The 23633-nt window shown below is 36.5% G+C and overlaps 3 protein-coding genes across 5 annotated transcripts in view; 1 reads left to right on the top strand and 2 right to left on the bottom strand.

The window, feature by feature from the left end:
* The window catches only part of LOC114088830 (olfactory receptor 8G50-like), a 170479-nt gene that overhangs the window by 46452 nt on the left and 100394 nt on the right, over nucleotides 1-23633 (bottom strand). The gene's annotated exons all lie outside the window — the stretch shown is intronic.
* Nucleotides 11661-12593, bottom strand: LOC114088962 (olfactory receptor 10N1-like). Its single transcript, XM_027930727.1, has one exon. It carries the CDS (start codon nucleotides 12591-12593, stop codon nucleotides 11661-11663), a length of 933 nt encoding a protein of 310 aa, XP_027786528.1.
* Nucleotides 20880-23633, top strand: part of Vwa5a (von Willebrand factor A domain containing 5A) — a 29074-nt gene continuing 26320 nt past the window's right edge. The window contains exon 1 of one of the 2 annotated variants that reach the window (XR_011708616.1): nucleotides 20880-20928. The gene's annotated coding sequence lies outside the window, so the exon portion shown is untranslated. The remainder of the gene's footprint in view (nucleotides 20929-23633) is intronic. The other variant, XM_027930622.2, reaches the window with a different exon arrangement.

Here is a 23633-nt window from a genome sequence, read left to right on the forward strand (position 1 = left end):
CTTCCTTTTGTGTAAAGCAAGAGAAATGTTTTCCATATTCCAGGATAGGGCATAACATACATGTGTCACATAGCATCTGATATATAACAAACATTCTATTAATTGTAGATATTCTTCTTGTCCTTATATATTTATAATCATTTTTTTCTATTTGGTTCATCAGGCTCTTAAGTCCCTGAAGCACTCTCTACAGTCTGCAGTAGAGAATATCTCTCTGAGCTAGAATTTGCCTCCTGGAGAATGCATCAATATGCTTTCTCCAGAGCCAACTGTTATTTTTAGGGGTCAGAAGTTAATCATCTTTTCCAGGGATCAATTTAACTAAATAGATGAAAGACCTATACAATGAAAATTACAGAACACTAAAGAAAGAAATTGAGATGGAAAGATATCCCATGTTCTTGAATAGGCAAAATTAATATTGTCAAAATGGTCATACTACCAAAAGCCTTATATAGTTCAATGTGATTCCAATTAAAATTCTAATGTCATTCCTTGTAGAAATAGAAAAAAAAATCATGAAATTCATTTGGAAAAATAGCAGACCCAGAATAGACAAAGCAATCCTTAGTAAGAAGTGTGAAGAGGAGGCATCACAATACCAGACCTTAAACTATATACTATAGAGCTATAGTAACAAAAAATGCCCTGGTATTGGCATCAAAATAGACATGTAGACCAATGGTACAGAATAGAAAACACAGATACAAACCCACATAAATACAGTTATCTCATACTTGACAAAGGTACCAAAAACATACAATGGTGAAAAGATAACCTCTTCAACAAATGGTTCTGGGAAAACTGGAAATCCATATGCTGCAAATTGAAATTAAACCACTTTCTCTCACCTTGCACAAAATTCAACTCAAAGTGGATCAAGGACTGACAAATTAGGCCAGAGACCCTACGCCTAATAGAAGAGAAAGTAGGACCAAATCATCATGTGGGATTGGGTGCTGACTTTCTTAGCAAGACTCCTAAAGTGCAAGAAATAAAATCAAGAATTAATAATTGGGATGAATTCAAACTAAAAACATTCTTCTTAGCAAAAGAAACAATCAGCAATGTGAAGAGAGAGCCCACAGAGTTGGAGAACATCTTTACTACACACACATCAGATAGAGCATTAATCTTCAGGATATATAAAGAACTAAAAAAATTCAACACCAAAAGAATAAATAACCCAATCAATAAATGGGCTAAGGAAATGAACAGGCACTTCACAGAAAAAGAGATACAATCTATCAACAAATATATTTTAAAAAGTTCAAATTCACTAGTAACTAGAGAAATGCAAATCAAAACAACTCTAAGATTTCATCACACTCCAGTCAGAATGGCAATTATCAAGAATACAAGCAACAATAAGTGTTGGCAAGGATGTGGGGGAAAGATTTGTTGCAATTTCATTATTGGTGGAATGCAAATTGGTACAACCAATCTGGAAAGCAGTATGGAGATTCCTTAAAAAACTTGGAATGGAACCATCATTTGACCCAGATATCCCTCTCCTCAGTATATATCCAAAGGACTTAATTAATATCACCATACTATAGTGACACAGCCATATCAATATTCATAGCAGCTCAATTCACAATAGCTAAACTGTGGAACCAACCAACCTAGATGCCCTTCAATAGATGAATAGATGAAGAAACTGGCATATATACATAATGGAATATTACTCAGCCTTAAAAGAGAATAAAATTATGACATTAGAAGGTAAATGAATGGAGTTGGAGAATATCATGCTAAATAAGCCAATCCTAAAAAAAAAAAAGCCAAATGTTCTCCCTGATAAGTGGATGCTGACCCATAATGAGGGGTCATGGGAAGAATGGAGGAACTTTCATTGGGCAAAGAGGAGGGAGGAGAGAAGAGGAGACATGAAGGTAGGAAAGACGGTGGAATGAGATGAACATCATTACTGTAGATACATGAATGACTGCACATATGATACAACTCTATATTGTATACTACGAGAGAAATGAAAATCTGTGCTTCATTTGTGTACAATGAACCAAAATGCATTATGCTGTCATTTATAATTAATTATAATGAAAAAGAGTATAAGCAATAAAACAATTAAGATTATTGTACTATTATAAAGTGATTCCACTACGTATTAAGTGGCATAGTGTGATTGGAAAATGGACTTGAATAGAATGTAAATGTATGTGTAAACTTAGACAAATACTGAAAGATGTAGGGGAGAAATTCTAATAATAATTATCACCTGGTCAGCATAAATAAGTGAATACTATTTTTAAAAAGCCTAAGCCTGAAAGTAATGCAGATATCAGTAAATCAGGATAATGGGTAACTGTAGGTCAGATAATTTTTATTCAGGGTAAAAAGTGTCATTTAGAAAACCAAAATTGGGGAAGTGAGCACAGTATATAGTTTGTAATAGTCTCTAAGTATGCTTTTTTTGCCCTATTAATTGGCAGTGTACATACCTCATCCCAACTTAATTTTTTAGTCTTCTTTAAATAAGACCAGAAAACAATACCCTTGAGAGAATGGTTAAAGAGTCATACACAGGCATTTTGGAGGACAAATCAGGCAAAGACAAGAACTTTTGAGCAAAGAAGTGAAGGACAACTTACAAAAGCTTGTATCATGGAGTCTGATCAAGAGTAAAACCCCTACCTATGCATCTATATTTGCATCTTGGAAGATGGTTCAAAGAATGATCTACTAAGATTAGCATGAGGCAGGAAATAAGTTATTGCTACATAAATCTGGTAGTTCAAGTAAGTTCAGTGCTGATATTCATTTGTGTGTGATCAGAGGTCATTGATATTTTCAGGGTTTTACTTCTCATAAATCCTGGGGTCATGTGGTTTGCGTGCATGATCATCAGTCACATCCTGTTGAGTATGAGGTTTTCCTTAATCTGTTCTTTCAGGATGTGATTATTTTATGTCTATACTTAACTTGGATTCAGAAACCTTTTATGAAAGATTCTCTCTGTTTCCAAAACTTATATATTTCCCCCATAACTTTCCTTTTTCTATGTAGATTAGCATGACTATGGTCCTGTACATCTATAGTATAACCTTAGAAAAGAAAATAACTTTGAGAATCATCAGTTAATATGGCAACATAAAACAAAATAGAGCAAATTTCCAATTCGGAGAGAAAGAATAGTGATGTAGTAGAATGAATTAGAACAAATAAACCAGACATTGATTTTGTTCCAGCTTTATCTTATGTTTGCTGAATGAACCCAATAAATTGGAGAGAAATAATCCAGAAGGTAAATAGGTCAGGGGAAGCTCTTGAAGACAATCAGCCTAGGCTCAGATATGAAGCTCAGTAGATATAAAATGTGAAGGCAGTGCTAGCTCAATATTTTCAACAAATGCAAGTGTCATGCCTGGTCTGACATTATCACTGTGAACTAATTTCACCTGCTGTTTCTCTGTTTTAACACTTTGTGGTTAATCTTTCTTAGCTTTACATAGAGTCATTTACTTGTGAAATTCAACTTTTCTGTTTAGGGCTCCTTCCACCAATACCTCCTGTCTTCCAGTTATTGATGACCAGATGCAGGTGGTTTTGTATAAGTACTCCTTCTCACATCTTTGCCTGCATTTGTGCATCCTTTCATTTCTTCTGTTTCATTAAAAATTTTGCTTGTTATTAAAGGCATGATTCTCATACATGACTTTTTCTGCAAAACCTTGCCAGTGCTCTCTAAGCAGAACAAATGACTCACTGCTCTGTGCTGTTATGGCATCTGTACTAATGTCACAGTTATGGATTTTATAGTGAAATGATTAAGGAAAATTCCTTGAAGTGGAACTCTCTCATCTGAGATCCTGATTTTGCATTTTCCTACTATGTAATATTTAAGAAGTTACGTAGCCTTTCCATATCTCAGTTTACTCATATATAAAATAAGGATAATATAAACACCTACCATCTACTAGGCTAGGAAAATTGCATGAGTTAATAGATAAAAGTGTTCCAACTTATGTCTGGCATAGAATCAGTATATAAGTGTCTGCTATTGTTATTACCAAATTTTGTTATGAATGTATTCATGTGTGTCTAATTATTCCTTTGATGGGTGAACTCCATGGTCAAAGACCCTGTCTAACTTGTCTTTGTAGAATTAATGATTTCAATGCCTTTGTAGAATTAGCATTAATGTACTAATTATGCCTGGACAAAAGTAGGTAACCAGTGGAATGAATGACTTCAGAAAGGTCAAATGTCTTTGAAATGGTTTAGTCATTTGGCCCAGTTGAAATACACAGTAAAATTTGTTTTCAGAATATTTTCCTCTGCCTTTTTGTTACCTCTACTTACTATAATATGTGCAGAAACCTCTTTTTCTTAGGGAAAGACCTCATTTCTTCTATTTCTAAGATAATTTATGAATGAAATAAGATGTTAGCAGTCGTAAACACATTAATTTAAAGGCAAAATTCAGACCTGTATTTGTAAGGAGGGTTCTAAAGTATTTAATTTTTTCTTTCCCATGGTTGATTAAGATCCAAGTTGAGCACCAGCAATAGAATTGCCATAAATGTAAGTTTCCAGAACACGCTTCATGTTTTGCATTACCTGTTGTCATCAGTTAAACCATGTGCACATATAATAATAAAATAAGATGAAATAGTAAACTATGTAGATAACCAGTTGATGTTGTTATTATTATTATTTCTATCATCATCATCATCCAGAGTTGGTGTTGCTTCCACCTCATTCATGCGTGGCAAGCACTTCTTCAATGATCTATATCCCCAGACCAGGACCTTATATTTAAAGAGAAGAAAAGAGAACCCCCACCAAATTGCCAAGGGATACTCAGTTTCCACTCATGGACATTGACTGCTACAGAAAAAAATAATGAATTAACACAAAGTCTATGAACACCACACCTATGAGAACTGTCAATCTTGATCACTCTAAAACACTTTGGCAAGAAAGGACTGTACCCTAAAAAGGCTCACACATAAGAGCAGGAAAAAATCTTTCCCAACAGATGCATAAAACACAACAAACAAGGATAATATAAAAATTAAAAAATAAGTTAACATAATGATGTCTCCTAAATTTTATAGTGTACCAACAACTGACTCCAAAATCTAGAAGTAGATTAAATACCAGATAAAGAATAAAAAAGAACACACAAAAAGCAAACAAACATTTTTACATAATGCCCTATTAGTAACTGTTGTAGACGTGATTCTGCAATCTGTATTTGGGGTAAAATTGGGAGTTCAAAACCCACCTGAATCAAATGTATGAAATATGATATGTCAAGAGCTTTGTAATGTTTTGAACAACCAATAAAAAAAAAGAAATAAAAGCAAACAAACAAAAACTGAATGAATAAGGATGAAAGTGCAAAGGAGAAATTCAATGAGTTAATAGAAACATTAAAAAAAGAAGAAAACAGAAATCTTAGAAATAGAAAAACATAAATAAAATGATCAGTTGAAAGTCTTGCTAACAGAGTATACCATACTGAATACAGAACCTCAGAGCTGAAAGAAAAAGTGGCTGGCCTTGAACATTCAGACAAAATTAAAAAATCAATAAGAAACAATGACTAGATTATACATAAACTCTGAAACAAAACTAAGACAAAATTTAAGAATCATTTATTTGGAGAGGGTTGTGAGATTCAGGGAAATAAAAAAATTTTCAAATCTTGAGAATAAGATAGAATGGTGCACTTGAACTCAATGTGGGATAGAGGAAACCACAGAGCACTAATGTGGGAAGCAAGTCATTCTTCCTCTCTCCCCTTGTATCAATTGCCCCCTGGAATGCCATGGACAACATAGGCAAGTCCCATGCTATAGATCTGGTATATCCTCTTCAGCCAACAAAGAAGTATCCTCACTTGGACTCAGTTTATGCCACCTTTTCAGATCAACTCCCAAACAAACTTTTGATGGAGAATATGGATAAACTGTTAATCTTTTTATCTTACATTTATGGGTGCTTCCTGTTTTCATTCTTTGTGACTTATAACCTAGCAGGTGAGTAGAAGTCATAGTCCCCAATTCCATGTTTGTGGCCATCTCACTGGAGATAGGAGGAATCCACTAGAGAAAAGAGTAGAATTGTTGGCAAACACATGGATGAAGGCATATGAATTGACAGTATTGTTAAGACCCTGGGTTTGTTTTGTAGTAAGAGCCCTCCCAGAAAAAAAGTGCTCTCCCTGAACAAAGGCATAGTCAGTGTTGATGTGTGCATGTGCAACTCTGTCATAACTCTTTTGTAACTCTATAGTACAGAAAACCCAATCAGAATTATTGTTACCATTTAGGGGAGACAAGTAGGCTAATGTGTTAAAGGGGCACTAACAGAGGGTCTATAAGGCAGTGTCCTACTGCACTTGGGGTTCAGCCTTTGGATATGAATCTGCTGGGCCAGTGCCGGCACAAATAAAGCCTGCTTCCTGCAGAAAGTTTTGTTGACCTGACTCTCTGTGTGAGAATCCTAAAAAATTTTATTTGTTTTCTCTGTAAAGGTTTCCAGGAAGGGTGTAGGAATGGGGCAGCACATGAGCTCCCTGAAGAATGGCAGGAAGACAAAATGGAGGGAAGATTAAGTTATAACTAATTGTAATGGTGGTCAAGAAGGTGCCTGAAGCTAGACATGGTGGTGCACGCCTGTAATCCCAGCTGCTGAGGAGGCTAAGACAGAAGGATTGCCCAACCACAGCAATGGCGAGGTGCTCATCAACTCAGTGAGACCCTGTCTCTAAATAAAATACAAAGTAGGTCGGGGGATGTGGCTAAATGGTTGAGTGCCCCTGAGTTCAATCCCTAGTACTGCCCCTGCTAAAAAATGTAGGTGCCTGAAGTAAAGTGGTTGAGAGCCAGAGAAAAAGTCATGTGAATTCATTAGAGGACCCAGGAATGTCATTTATTCACTTAAAAAAATAGATCAGCAGCAGCCCATGTGTGCCAAACTTCAATGTTCTGGAGAAGTGGAATTAACCATGGTGTCTCCCACAAAAGAGAATGTGGTGCAGTAGGAAGAGGAAGGCACTAATCAAATCATCATATATGAACACTCACTACTTAGTGTGGTCTGTGCTAGGAAGAAAAGTCAGTGGAAGGAGAAGTTGTAACAGGAGGGACTTGTATCCCAGCTCACTGGTCTCCTGTCAGCAGCTGTACATGCCCACAGTGTCTGCATGGCTAGGTTTTCTAAGAGAAAACTCTGTCCTAGCTGAGATATGAAAAGGGCATCAGCCTGCAGGGCAGGGGAGAACAGTCGAAGGAGTGCAGTGGCCTGCACAAAGACTGTGCTGGAAGAGGAAAGAGAGTAAAAGATCCCTGAGTGAGATTAAATTTGAGAGACAGAAAAGGAAAGATTTCTCAGGGCCTCCTTGGCCACTTTAAAGTCATGATCTCTGCAGGAAGAGTTTTAGCAAAATGTAGTACTTTTTAAAGCAGCATTGTGTTTTAGATTATTCAAAGAGAATATAAGGGGTTAATTTTAGCTACAGCGGGCAGAGTGATTTGGAGGAGCAAGTGTATACCATGACACAAGTAAGATCAATGGACTACAGAATTTTGGGATACTTGGTCAGGAAAATAGGAGAAAAGATTGTGAATAGGAAAAAAAAAATACTATTGTCATCACATGTGGATTGAGGCTTTGCTTTAGACTAATCAGAACAAACCTTCAAATTTGTGTTTCTAAGTTTCTATGTCTGAAAGTACACTGTGAACCAGGCTTCAAATCTCATTACCTGTCTGGGCCCCACAATCCCATCTGGGAACACCTAGACGGTAAGAACCAACAGAGGATAGCAACAAGTGACAATGAGAACAACAGAACCCCACTCTGTGGAATTAGAAGATTTTATTGCAAAGGAGTTTCAATAAAATGTAGAAACAACAAAACAACTACTACACCATGAAGGTTATCAGTCCCTCTCTGTTTCTTTCCACTGAGTAATTACTCTGGAATTTTTTTCCACTTCAACTTTTTAGCTCAGTTAATCAGCCTCATTTAATCCCAGCCCAAAGTATCCATTCTTGTCTTTTAAAAATAGCTTTCGGGCTGGGGTTGTGGCTGTAGAGGAAGAATGCTCGCCTAGCATGAGTGATGCACTGGGTTTGATCCTCAGCACCACATAAAGTAAAATAAAGACTTTGTGTCCACCTATAACTAAAAAATAAATATTTTTTAAAAAATAACTTTCAAAAGAAAAAATCACAAACTCATTGCCAGATAATCAAAGTAACACAGAAAAAAAGTTATGAAAATCACCACAAATAAGATTATATATTTTAATATTTAGGTAGACATTGTCTCCATCATCCATTTGTACACGGGCAATTTATATGGACATAAAAATGATTGTAAGTATTCACAATACTTTTACAGCTTCTGTCTGCTATAAATATGTTGGCCTTTGTTTATTTTTCTATAAAATGTTTTTGTCATTGGTATTAGTGTTGGGGAGAATGTTAAGTAATGGTATGTGCATATGTGTCTGAGTGATTTTTTTTAATTTTTAATATTTATTAGTGCATTATAGTTACACATATAGTGGGATTCATTTTGACGTATTCATAAATGCATATAACACATTTTACTTTATTACAACCCCCTATGCTCCCTCTTCCCCTTCTACTCCCAGTCCTCTACTCTATTTGTCTTTCTTCTATTTATTTTTAAAATTGGTGCATTATAGTTATGTATAGAATTCTAATATATTGTGATATATTCATACATGCATATACATGACATAATTTGGTCAACTTCATTTCCCAATTCTTCCTCTTTTTCTCCTCCCTTTCTCTTTGTCCCCTGCTTCTACTCTAATGATCTCCCTTGACTGAGTGTTTTAATACAAACTTGTGTTAATTTTTTTTTTTTTTGTCACAGGAAAGCAGGGAGTTGAAACTCCAAATCTGAATTCTGTGTTCCTATGGAAGAACATTTTAGGTCAGACCAAAAGCCATGTAAGAGAACTTCATCATAAGTGAAAGTGAGACAAAAGTTAAAAAAAAAAAAAAAAAAAAAAAAAAAAAACACAGCAGAAAGATTAAGCAGAGGATTAATCAGAAAGCATTCTCAAGAAAGAGAGAGAGTGGGCCTTCTCACAGCAGAGAAGGGCAAGGGAGACAATGCTGTCTCCAAATTTATTACTGTTTGGTGTTTATCAGAACTGGGGTTCTCCTTCAGCAATCTTCATCATCAGGTGTTTAATTTCTCCTTCATGTTGGGTGGTGGAATTTTCAACCTTTGTTGATCCTCTCCAGAACTGTCATGGTGGCCATCATATTGGGGATGGGAGGGCTTCATCTACAAGTCAATCCCATGTTAAAGCTGGCACTGAAGTTAGAAGTTACCTCAGTGCACCTTCACACTTCCTTCCAGACAAGTGGAGAGATCTATAGCTATAATTCCTAGCTTTACACCAACCTTAGCGGACTCTGTCAAGAGTTAGTCCCATTAATCACTTTTTGACGTATTTTCCAATTAACTCCTTAGATTCGGTTTCTTTTCTACAAATTAACTGCCACCTTTTTCTCTCTCATCTACTTTGAATGTAGTTTAAAGAAGACTAAAATAATTTAAAGAATGCTTGTGACCTTGCCATTCATTTCACTGCTCATTGCTAGCTACTACCTAACACTTTTAAATATAGGAAAAATTTAAGGTGTTCTAAACAAATTGCTTTTCTCAATGAATGTCAATGCAGCATTGATTCAGGAGGGACAAAAAGAGTGGCCCTTCAGTTTGACTTTCATTTTTCCTCAATCTTATGTAAAGGTGGATAGATGATAGGATTGGCCAATGCTGGTATTCTGTATCCTAATAATTTAACTGATATTTCTATTTAATTGAAAATAAGTATTCTTTCCTATTATCATTTGAATGTTTAAGTGTTATCCATCCACACATTTTTTTCAATAAACCTACATTGGAAACTTATTAGGTCATCATTGGACTATGTACTTTGGATACAACACTGAAAAAAAACCCCGAAACATTCTTATGGACATATTCATTGTCTAGAAAAGAAATCTCTTAAAGAAGCAAACATGCTTGTGGTCTGAACCTGTCCATCAACACTATCCAGACTTTGCCACGTGTCAAGGCAGGTGGATTCTTCCACCAATATTCACCATTAGAACAGCAAACTCATACTGGAATAGTTTGGATCCAGCACTTCCCCTAGAACAGACATCCCCAAAGTGTGGGGAAAAGCCTCACTGTGATCATGGATTTTTGCCAATCAAGTCAGGAGGGGTTCTGGAATCCTCTTACTGCTTTTCACATTATTTGTTTATAAATAAATAATGCTAATGCTTGAGTGCACTGTATTTTATCCTCTTTGCCTCATTCATATTTTTGACAAGAGAAGCTGTAGGTTTTGTTTGAGATTTTCAATTTATTAACTTTTTTTGGTTTAATGGTTTAAATTAGGATGGGAACTTAGAGAGTAAATGGAATATAAAAAATAAAAATGTCTAAAATGTCATGAATAATGAAGAGCTGGAATATCAGTATAATCCTCAGAAAATAGTTTCCTCTCTTTAGCCTTGAATTCTGATAAAATTGAGATTTAATTTTCAAATTCAGCCTTATTTGAAACCAGGTTAGAAAATGTAACTTTGTGGGAGAACAAATGAGCACTTCACCTGAACAAATACTTACTTAGGCCTCACACTGGCTGGGAAGGCCTTCCCATGGCTTTTCACTGCAAAAGTAATGCAAAATATTGGAAGCGTGGTGCAGAAGTAAACCATGACACCATCGAGGGCTTGGGCTGAGGCCTGGATTTCCCATAATTGCATGTGTCAGAGAAGGCAAGATACTTACTGCTCTCTGACAATGGGTTGGACAGAATAAAAGGAGTAAAGACCTTATCCAGTATATAAAGGTGACCTATGTCAGTGCTTACTTTACCAATCAATCACTGAGTAACTTATTTTTAATGTGAGCACTTTCAACAGGTAATGAGGAGTTTAAACTGGTAAACAGCTCATTCAGGACAGCCATACAGAGGCTTGGGTGTCAACTGGGTATGAGTGTGAGGTCTGATTTTCTGATTAATGCCCTATATTGGGTATGTTTATCTTGAATCTTCAAGTCTTTTCAAGAAAATATAGTCTGCTTTATGTTGGTGATGTGAAAACAAAATAAAGTGATAGGAAAATTTTATCACAGTGCCTAGGACACAGGTCAGATTCTGTCAATGTTACGTAATATTTTTCTTTGCAAAATAGAGATAATGAAATGTTTGCTAATTGAAAAAGGAGACAAATTACATTGTAAGTATAGCAAGAGTAAAATAGTATGGTTCAATTAGCACAAAGAAAGGCTATGAGAGAATATTTCTGAGACTATCCCTACTTGAATATTCAATGAGGCAAAATTGAGTGCCCATTATAGGGATAAGAAATATGTCTGTACCTCTCTGCTTTGCCTCTCAGACTCCTTACACAATATTGAGGCATGAAGAATAATATTAGAGTTAATTATGAGATCCTACCAACTAAAAGAACACAGCAGGATAAAAAAATTTTCTTAGGTCAATAAAATACATGGTTTACAGAGAAATAGCTCTAATTATGTGCTTATTTTTTAGAAGACCATAGGAAGTTGTTTCTCAGAAACACTTAAATTTAAAAATCCATTATAAACTCTGTAATTCATTCTTGAACAGAAAATACTGCAATTTGGAACACTATTTTCAGGGACCTTTTCACTTCTTTGTTCCTTAAGGAGTAGATCAAGGAGTTCAGCATGGGGGAGACAATGTTGTTTAGTATCTGCACCACGGCCCCAAGCAGAGGGTTGGGTGTGCGCTGCAGGTAGATGATGATGACAGGTCCGTAGGCACAGAGGATGGCAGTGAGGTGGGCACTGCAGGTGGAGAAAGCCTTCTGCCTGCCCTCTGCTGAACGAATTCTCAGAATGGCAATCCCAATGTGAGTGTAGGAGACACAAACACTGAATAAGAGTGTTAAAGCCAGGAGGCCAACATTAATGGAGCCCACTCTCTGGGCCAGAGAGCTGTCAGTACAAGCCAAGGGTAAAACTGCAGGGATGTCACAGAAGAAGTGGTCCACCTGATTGGGGCCACAGTAGGTTAACTGAAAGGTAAAGGAGGTCAGTGTGGTGGCCTGGAGACACCCCACCAACAAGGCTACCATGACCAAGCTGACACAGACTGCAGGTTTCATGATGAGCATGTACCTTAGTGGGTGACAGATGGCAACATAGCGATCATAAGCCATCACAGAATAGAGGCATCCTTCCGTAGAGCCCAGCAAGTGATAGAAGAAGAGCTGTGCAGCACAGCCCTTGTAAGAGATGGCTCGGCTCAGACCAGAGAGATAAAAGAGCATCTTGGGACAGGTTACAGAAGGGAACAACATGTCAAAAACAGACAGAAGTCCCAAGAAGAAATACATGGGGGTGTGAAGAGTGGAGGATGAAATGATTGCTGTAAAGATGAGTAAATTCCCAAGCAGGGTGAAGAGGTAGATGGAAGAGAAGATGACCAAGAGCACAGTCTCCAGTCCCTCTGACTGAGGGATTCCCAGGAGGATGAACTCATTCAGCAAGCTGTGATTTCCCATCTTGCTGGAAGGCTGTTCTGGGTTTTCACAGAGAACATGAAGACATGAATGTGCAGGCTGATTATGACAGACACAATACTACTGCACATATTGTCAACAAATTTTGTGTAAACATAAAGTTAATGATGAAAATGAGAATTTGGAGTTTTAGTCCAAAGAGATTTAGGTGCTAGCAAAGTCTACCTACCACTTCACAACTGAAGGCATTCTCCTTCACACCTATGAATACAAAGCAAAAATGAAACACTTACAAGGTGAAATAAAGGGTGGATTAAGAGACCAAAAATTTTAATACCAAACAGGAACACAATTTAATTAATATCCTTAGTACATTATATAATATGAATGTCCTATAATTACCTGACCTAAAAGGTTGATCTTACATTATTAAAAGATGTCCCCTGATAGCCTAAGTATTCATGGGTACCCACATGTCTGACTAGAACAACGGATTGCCATACAGGGCAAGGAGCACTAGGATTTGGGTTGTATGAATAACATTCTGATTAAATATGTTCCTAGTATGAACATTTTCTTATTGAAAATGGTCATTTACTTGAAGATAAACAAGTAGTAGAAAGTTAAAATATTTTATGGGGACTCAAATAACTTGGAGATTAGATTCAAATATGAGATATTTGAACATTGTTAAGAGTGCATTTTTGAAAACTTAGAGTCAAAAAGAAAAGCTTTCAGCACTACCATTTTTTGTGTAACTTTGCATTTAAAAAGAATAGTCATGGTAAGAATATTAAACATAATTAACCTTCTTTACAGATTTGAAAATACACTGTATAGTATTGTCAAATATAGTAGAACTTGTTCATCACAGTATCTGTAGCACACCATATCTACTATTGTTTATTATTGGAGTCAAATTTTCAAATGTTGTAAAGTGATTGTTTTTGTCCTAAGATAAATTTAAGCCTTTTCTAATAATCTCCAAAATCAATCATTAGGATGAATCTGCTTTGTGGTCCAGATTCCATGACTAATGAAAGCAATTCACTAAAATTCAGTGTTATAGAATTCCTCATCTAGGATTCATAGGATGAGAATTGAACATCCTCACAATTACTGGCAACTGCTCTATTGAAGGAGTCAAAAAATGTGATAGGTAGATGGGGAGTCAAGGGAAGATAATGAACTTCCCCAAGTAGAGGGAACACCAGAGTCATGAGTAAAGTTTTGTGACATGAAGGAGAGGATGTGAAAAGTAATTAATATAAAAGTACCCCAAATAGAACAAAGTTACTTGCACAGCCTAAGGCTGTTTAAGATGCATTTGATCATGCATCTTAGTTCATGTGATAATAAATTAAAGAATGTTATCACAATATGTTAATGCAATGGATTTACTTTACTGCTGTCATGGCATCAAGTTTATGGAGGTAATTTTACTATATGGGGTTCTTTGAGTCTTGGTTTATTTATTTTTTTTTTTTGAGGTGGGGAGAACGCTGGCATTCTTTACATTTTTTTTTTCCTAGACCATTTCCTGTTGAGCACCATCTGGACTTGAAGCCAGTTTGTATTTGTGCAGAATTGAAGAGAGAGTGTGGCCACTAGGTGGCTCCTATTCTCTTGGGTAGCCATCTCCACACAGACATAATTGGAAGTCTCTGAACAATTTCATTCAGGCTCAATTAATAGAGAGGGGGAACCAATTAACTGCCATGTAGGTGTTCTAACACATTTCTATGAAAAGATGTTTAACAACAAGGTAGAGAAAATTTTTAATAATATGTGATGCTTAAACTGTGAAAATGCAGGGGATAAGTAGAAATGTAGGCAGGTGCTGGGAATCACCATACAGTAAATGGAAAAATGCCATTGAAAATTTGAGATGTCCCTTTAATGGTGCTTATCACATAGTGGGTGCTCAATAAATACATGTTATTGATTAACTCAGATAACTTTCCTGCCCAGAATTGTAATAAAGTTTAAATTATGATGATATTCATGATACACCTTGGAAAGTATAGTGAACTTTACTGCTGTCTGGAGGATAGGAGATAAGGGGAATGGTGATTAGAAAAGATGAGATTTTAAGGTGGGCAGATTTGATTGTAAATTTACGCTGAATCTTGCTTATTAATTTTGTGACTTTTATTTGTCTTCAGTTTTTTTATATCTAAAATAGGGGTTATATTACATTTTAAATGTTGTTCAGTAGATTAAACAAGGTAAGTTCCTATGAGGCTTCTAATAAAATATTTAATGTTTTGCTGGTGTCCCAAAATTGTTATTTGCTCTTTCATTCTTTGCTCTTTCATTCTATGCAAGGGAAAGACACATTTGTGCTGTTTTGGTTTAATATGAACATAAGCATAGCAGAGTTTGGGGAAGTTTTAAAAAATACCCTTTAGGTACACTTATACATTATTGGTGGGAATGAAATACAATCACTCTGGAAAGCAATATGGAGCTTCCTCAAAAAACTAAGAATGGAACCGCATTTTGACCCAGTTATCCCACTCCTCAGTATATATCTAAAGGACTTTAAGTCAGCATACTACAGTGACACAGCCACATTAATGTTTATAGCAACACAATTCACAATAGCTAAGCTATGGAACCAATCTAGATGTGCTTCAACATATGAACAGATAAAGAAATTGTAGTATATATACAACTGCCATAAAGAAGAATGGCTTTATGACATTTACTGGTAAATGGTTGGATCTGGAGACCATTCGTGCTAAGTGAAATAAGTTAATCCCAAATATACAAAGGTCAAATATTTTCTTTGATATGTGAAAGCTAACCCAAAACTGGAGGAAGGATATGATTTAAGTGGATTAGACAATCGGGAATGAAGGAAAGGGAGTATGGATAGGGAAAGCAAGGACAGTGGAATAAATCCAACATAACTCTCATATGTAAATATATGGATACATCACAGTGAATCTCATTGTGTACATCCAAAAGACTGGGGTCCTAAATAGAAAAAGATATTCCATGTTAGTGTAATTATATCAAAATGGATCCTACCATTATGTACAACCAAAATGTACCAATAAAATATAAAAATACTCTTTAGTCCCTCATGGAGATTGCTGAATTTTTCTGGGGTTAAAAAATATTTATATGTAGCCAGGCGCAGTGGCACACGCCTATAATCCCAGTGGCTCAGGAGGTTGAGGCAGGAGGACTGTGTCAAAGCCAGCCTCAGCAAGAATGAGGCATTAAGCAACTCAATGAGATCCTGTCTCTAAATAAAAAATATAAAATAGGGCTGGGGATGTGGCTCAGTGTCCAAGTGCATGTGAGTTCAATCCCCAGTACCCACCTCTCCCCAAAATATATACATATGTGATGGAGAAGACTGGGAACCATTTATTAAGAGTCCACTACCTCCCTCACAGCCCACATGCGAATCTGTCTCCAATTCATTCAAAACAGTGAAATATGAATTATGCTGGAACATATGACGATGTACAAAAGGAGAGATGAGTAATATTGTTGAGTCTAAAGAAAAATCCATGATTTCCTTTAGATATAGACTCAAAATAAAGAAAGCCTACAAGAAATTTCTGATGAAAATTACACTATTGCAAAGTTAAATTTCAATGACCACAATTAAAAATGTTTGTCTTTATAACTTCAAATATTATAATTAAATCACTAAATAATCAATCTCACTATTTCTAGACTCACAATCAGATAATTTCATAGACATCAAAGACACATGGAACTGAATATGATAATTTAAATAGTAATTTATGGACCATCCATAATAAAAATGGAGGCAGCTTCCATAATAGGTTGAACTCAAACTGTAACATTTATCTAGAAATAAATGAGAGAGAGAGAGAGAGAGAGAGAGAGAGAGAGAGAGAGAGAGAGAGAGAGAAATTAGATGTTTAAAAGTCCACATTCAAAATCTTTTTTTTTTTTTATGGTATGACTTTTGGGCTAGTAGTTTGTCAACTCCCAATTCAACTTTTCCCTGTAAAGAAGCAGAACTTTCCTGGCACAGGTAGCCTCACCCTTAACTACTCAGTTAAAATTAATCATTCCAACCAGGACACTTTTCAGAGTAAAATGAATTAATAACTTAAACAGAATGATAAGGGTAAAACAGGGAAGTTCAGGTCAAACCACTTTATGTACTTTTTTTATTGGATCCTTGTGTGTGCCTCACAAGTCAGTACTTTGACATCCACCACGATAACAGTGTTGTGTGAGCATGTGGGATGTTCTTACAACCATACTTTGTACACAGTGGGCACTCATTAAATGTTCATTTTTCCAAAACTAATATAATATTTACCTCACCATAAAGATTGAATATCATCATGTTTTTAAAATATTTTGATAACATAACATATGACATAAAATGGTTGAAATCATTACATTTATTATGGAAGTCCCATATTGATGGATTTGGGAAGGTGCCTGAATTGAGAGGAGTGTTGATGTCTTAAAGCCCAGTGACATCACTAAAGGAGACAGGATAAGACCAGTGCAAACTATGACTGGAGGCCAAACCTTGGGAAACATTATATTTTAGGAAAAGGAGATGAAAAAGGAAGCATTTAATAAGAAATATGTTCATTCCTCAGAGAATTAAGAAGTGGATCAGGAGAATATTTTTTCGAATTCTTTCTCTCATGAATTTTTTATTTTCTCTATGCCAGAGAGCATATCCAAATAATTTTTAGTCCTCATAATTTTTGTGATACTTGAAACATGATAGATGTTGCATTAGTTAGTAAAAAACAAAAAAATACGTAAATAAAATAATGCATTTCTTCATGCTATGTGTGCAAAAGAAGGAATGGGAATGGACCTTGGCCATCACATCAGAGAAAAACTATGCCTGAAATGAGGAATTCTGCATCTCAAGTCTTTAGAATGAGGTTAAAAAGCCAAATTGAGAAAGATGGTGGGAACTTTTGAGTACTTACATTGTCAAGAATATCATGCTGTCTCAAGACAGAAGGAAAACAATTTTTCCTTCTTTTTAACTTCCTTTTCTTCTTCAGGGTTATGGATAGCTTCATCCCAAATGTCTCTCTTCCCTAGATGCCATGGAATTGACTTTCTTCTCTAGCTACAGATGATCTTCTTCAAATTATCTTCATCATTCAAAATCAACAAAGTGGATTCTCTACATGCTAGGTGACAGGGCAATTCCCTGCAAGCTACCAGAAGCAAAATTATCTCCTACATCTCTGGGATGTTAAATGACTTCCCCTCTGTGGCATGCCCCAAAACTGAGGAATAAGGAGCCCTGTGAGCATAGGAAGCAATTAAATGCTGAATGTTGAAATAGGTTTATAGTTACAAATTAGTACATGGTAATAAAGATAATCTTCAAGGAATTGGGAATTAAAAGAACTTGTAAATCCCACCTGACCACCCATTTCTCTGTTGTTGGCAGATATCTCATCAAATCTTTGTTCTCTATAGACCTTAGGAATCTGGCTGCCTATTCTATCATTTTTCTGATTTCTCCCTATTTTCTGTCTCTTGTGGTTTCTTGTGTTCCATGGGACCAAACTTAATTGCAAGGTGACACCAGTTTTAAGGGATTCTGGGAAATGAATTTGAATAGCCATGGACTTGGCTCCACTTGGCTTACTTACTAATATAAAAGAACATGATGACCAATATTGGGGTATACCCAAAGTACAAGCACAGACTTGTGAGGAGATACCTCAGTGAAGTAGCCTGTATTTGTTCTGTGTTGTACTACACTCATGTTATTGCATGATGATGTTTACCTCCAAAAGTGGCCAAACCACATCTACGATGTTGTCCATTAAAGCATCATAGAGCTAATAATATTCCCATTTCCTAATGAAATGAATGTCCCAACCATCATAACTTCATAGCACAGTAAATCATATTTCGGGGGTGATTCTGTTTGAAACAAGCCTACTGCACTGCCATCAATATACCTGTACAGCACATACAATTATGGATGCTATGCAGTACTTGAGAGTGATTATAGATGAATAAGTACTGGCTATGTATTTACTATACAATAAACCCCAGTAAATATGTGTTGACTTAAAAATGAATTATGCATTTCTCTTTCCAAAGGTTGATCACTGGACTCAATTTATTTGGGGCTGGGGATGTAGCTCAAGCGGTAGTGCACTCACCTGGCATGCGTGCGGCCCGGGTTCAATCCTCAGCACCACATACAAACAAAGATGTTGTGTCCGCCGAAAACTAAAAAAATAAATATTAAAATTCTCTCTCTCTCTCTCTCTCTCTTTTTAAAAAAAAACAATTTATGTGAAAAAAGTGGAATTATCCACTGTGTTTAGAAAAATATGATTAAACAAAAATATAAATAAACACAAAATATAACATACCCATACTTCAATAAATATAAAGGCTTGTTTACTTGTTTATTGTGCTAGGTTTAGGGGCTTTTCATATATTTATCTTTTTGATGACCATCAACATAATGTGTTTCTTGATTCAGTTCCAGCTTCTCTCTGTTGCTTTCCAGAATCTTCTGCCAATAGAGTGAAATTACAGCTGAGAGAAAAAAATCACACACACACACACACACACACACACACACACACATATATATATATATATATATATATATATATATATATATATATATATATATCTTTCCCAGGTAAATGGATCAAAATGGATCATCCTTTCTCACAGTTACCTTGGCATATGTAGTACTAATAAGAATTAGTACTAAAATTTAGTACTGATAAAATATAATTTGTTCTTATATAGTGCTTTTTACCTTTGTGCATGGACACGTATGTGTATTTACTTTCACATCCATTAAGATCCATTAGATCTAAAAACGACCCAGGGAGTTAGCTATGTCACTATCTTCATCGTACAGATGCAAGAATGAATACTTAGGCAGAAATAAAAATTCCACAACAAGTGCATCAGAGAGACCAAAATCAAAGCAAGCCATCCATACTCATGATATATAATAAACACAGATTCCTACATTGACATGACTTTCTTTATGTCCCAGATTAAGTAGGCATTTTTCAATACAGAGGATACAAGGAAATTTATCCCTTCTTGTGTACTTTAGCCAGGAAAATGAGTACAGATTCTCTCAGCTATTTGCATTGCTACACCATCCTGATGAAACACCCATGAGTCACCAGGCCCGGAAGAGGCAGTTCTTAGAAAATGGATGGCTCCCAAGAAAGAAAAAGTGTGTTTCTCCCCATTGCTCTGGGTAAAATGTAGAGACAGAGAATTCAAATTAGAGATGGGGAATAAATGACATATACCCACAATGTTCCTATTAGCAGGGTCAGAAGCAGGAAGCCCTTGGTAAGGTCTGTTAAAGAGATATTTACTGTAGTGGGCTGATCACTCAGAAAACACTCTCAGTCTGAATTTTGTCCAAATGAGAGTTTTTTATTCAGTCAGCTGGAGACTGGTCCCTGCAGGAACCAAATTGTCTCTGCCAGGAACAGTGTCAGGTTTGAGTTCTATGGGATTTATAAGATGAAAAACCACATACTCGAAAATGTAGGTACTGTCAAGCAAGCAGAATACAAGGGCTGAGAAAGCAGTTAGCAGAGCACAAACAAACAACTACATCCTGGGTTTGAGCAATTTGTCTGCATATGAAGTACAGAAAAATAATTTTTTAACATCTTAGAGACAGCTTTTATAACAGTTTCATATGGGAGTCATAAAAATGAAGTCATGATGGGTACTTATACTTACCTATTGCTATACATTGTACTTAACTATTGTTCCATTGACCTATACTTATCTGTAACTATGTTAACCTATGGGCTTATATTTATCAACTTACACTGTTCTATATCTTATTTCTAACAACTTAAATCTTATGTCTCACAGTTAGATGATTATGTTGTCCTACGATATTACTTATTCTAACTTATAACTACAGCAGCTTAACATTATCTATTCTATAACACTTATCACATAATCCTATTATCCTACTTATTAATATTTCATAACCTATAACCTACAATTTATAATTGATAATCTATATTGATTATGCTCAGATCATAAAATTTAGTGTATTTTATATAATTGCTAATGTTACTGTTGCAGCACTTTCACCTGAAAAACAAACCCCTTCCCTGTGTATCCCTCTAACAGTTCCTTTGTAGACACCAGGCAGATGAAAAAAGCAAATGTTCTCACGTTAGAGACTTTTACATGATCTCGAGAAAAGCAGAAGTGCAAATATTTGTTTAAGAATTATCAGTAGGTCCCTTAGTGATATAGTTGCTACTTTATAACTGGTCCCTAGAAGGGGGGCGGGACTTCTAGGGGAATTTAACTGCAGTTGCTTTCACTTTGCAGCAGCTCAGAGCTCTGGGGACTTCAGGAGGAGGTAGGCAACCCTGCTGCCTGCACTGGGACAGAATCCCACCCCTGCACCTGAAGCCTGAGAGCCTCCCATTCCGCCTCCCTTTCCCCTGTCTTTACATCTGTTGGTGCCTGTTCTAGCCACAAGCTCCCAGGGTGTGGAATTTAGTACCCATGTGTGCCCGGAAGGATTTATGCAAGTTTGGCTGTTTACAGGAATCTTGGGGAAAGGCCCTGGAGGGGGAATTTAGCCATTATCTGATAATCTCCACATTTCCCTTTCTACTATCATTTACTTTTCTCTCTCTCCATACCTCTACTTCTCCTTCCTCCTGTTTTTTTCTCTGGGAAAAAGGAGATGTTTTCTCAGTTTTGTGTAAGTTTGTGCTGTCAAAATGTGACTTTAAATTCTCCACCCAACTCAATCATTGCAGTTGCTAAGCCCATTTATGTCGAAACTGAGATTGCTGTTGTTCCTTTTTGTAAATACCTGGGCAATGAGAATCTAGGACTAAAAATTTAAAGATTGAACCACTCTCTGTTTCTGGGAAAGCCCCACTCTGCAGCCCAAATCAATTCCTGGCTGGCCCAGGGTTTCCACTTCTCATAACAGGCTGTTAGGGTGTGGTTCACTGGACTCTCCTGTTCCTCCCCTCCCTGCCTGCCTGTGACTGCTTCTGTCAGACTCTTGCATCTCTGATGTCCTCTCCAGACAGAGGTCCCAGGCTGAGAGAGAAGCTCCCTCTCCTGCCAGCTGCTTCAGATCCAAGACTTTGACCTTGGTCATTTGCTGTGATCAAATCTTTGCCCTAGGAATTGCTAGGCACTTCTCTGAAGTGCCATCCTGAGAGTTAGAACAAAATTCTGAACCAAACTAAATTTGATTGTATTGGGAAGGGTGGGGAGAGTATGAGCATAGCATCTTTGCCTCAGTGAAGGCTGTTTCTTTGTAGGGAACCCCAGTCCACCTAACTTCTCCCATTCACTGGGGTGAAAACTGGGCATCTGAGAGCTTGGGTTTTCTCACACAGTCTTTGAGCTTATTGCTCCTGTGTGAATCTACTGCCTTAAGCTTTCTGAAGGTGTTGTTAGATGTTCTTTCCTGTCCCAACCCAGCCTCTTCTGTGTGTCCCACTCTGGGGGTCATCCTAGAAGCCCTTTTCCTCAGTGTGTTCTCCTGTGTTCTCACCTAAACTGTCCTCTGTGTTGCTGTCAAAATGTGAGCTGTTTTGCAATGTATAGTTTTTATCCAATTGTGTAAAATAACAGATATGGAATGATGAGCCTGGCTTATTGCTATGCATTTGTATGTGGGGGTGTGGGAGGTAGGTGCATAGGAAACACAAGAGATATAACATGGATGATCAGCATGGTTATTGCATTGGTTTTGGAGATTCATATTCTCTCTCTCTCTCTCTCTCTCTCTCTCTCTCTCTCTCTCTCTCTCTGATTGATTTATTGTGCTTTGGATCTTACCCAGGGTCTTGCACAAGTTAGATAAGAGCTCTTCTGCTGAGAGATATCCTCAAGGTGTGTTTTAAATGGTGATTTGGATGGACATCATGGGCCTATAAATAGTATTTCCAAATGTTTCAGAATTATTAGTGTAGGATTGTTCCAGAAGGGAATCTGTCCTTCTCGAGAACATTTGTTTTCTGGATTTCAGGTCCCCCAGGGAAGGTTGGGGTTCTGTGCACTCATCTGCTTCTGAGGTTCTGGATGAACACTTGTGTATCTTTGTTTTTCAGCATGGTCTGTGCTCCAGGTAGTGCCATTTTAACTCCTTAAAGCCTATTTTTGGGGAAAACCCTTCCTGGTCTTAGAAATTTTAGCCCAGGGCACCCTGTTTCAGAACAGAGAAAGTTCATGATCCAATGCATAATGAACCAAGAGATTTCCAGTGGCCCAAGGGTCCAGAACTAGGATCAAACCCACCTCTGGATTCCCTGGATGAAAGAATCATCATGTTGGGCTGGGAATATGGCTCAGTGGTAGAGCAATTGTCTAGCACATATGGGGCACTGGGTTCAATCCTTAGGATCACATAATAAATAAAATTACTTTAAAAAATAAATCATAACCTGCATACATAAAATCTCTGTTTATTATAATATCACATTTAATATTTGATTATATATTATTAGTTTGAAAAATATGTATCAGACAGCCTAATTTAAAAAATAGAGAAAAATGTGTATATATGCATATATATGAAATTATTAATATATGTATGCATAATAATTTGAACATAGATAACAAACAGTAGTTTGGTTCAATTCTGAGCCTCATGAGGAAAATCAGAAGGCACATGGTATAAAAAGGTGCAGGACTCTGAATAGCATGATCCAAAGTGTATGAGTTTGCCAGGATGAACCCAACTACTATGTATAACAATAAAACTAAAATTTAAAATAGCAGAGACATTGAACAATAGAAATGATGACAACAAGAACAATGCTGGTATCTGTCTCCATTGCTTAAAAGTCATCTATGCCACCGACTTATTCTTGGTTTTATTTTTTGAGCTTTAGCAGTCTTAATAAAGGCATCAGAGCTTGCACCAATATATCAGAGTATAGACCCTATGGTCTCTTTTAGCAGTTGTAGTGTTTCTGTTTTCATTCCTGGGTCTTTGATCTACTTTGAATTGACTTTTATACAGGGTCAGAAATAGGTTCATAGTTTCATTCTTCTACATATAGATACGCCGTTTTCCCAGTACTTTTTACT

The sequence above is a fragment of the Marmota flaviventris genome, chromosome 9, assembly GCF_047511675.1.
Source record: "Marmota flaviventris isolate mMarFla1 chromosome 9, mMarFla1.hap1, whole genome shotgun sequence".
Lineage (NCBI taxonomy): Eukaryota > Metazoa > Chordata > Mammalia > Rodentia > Sciuridae > Marmota > Marmota flaviventris.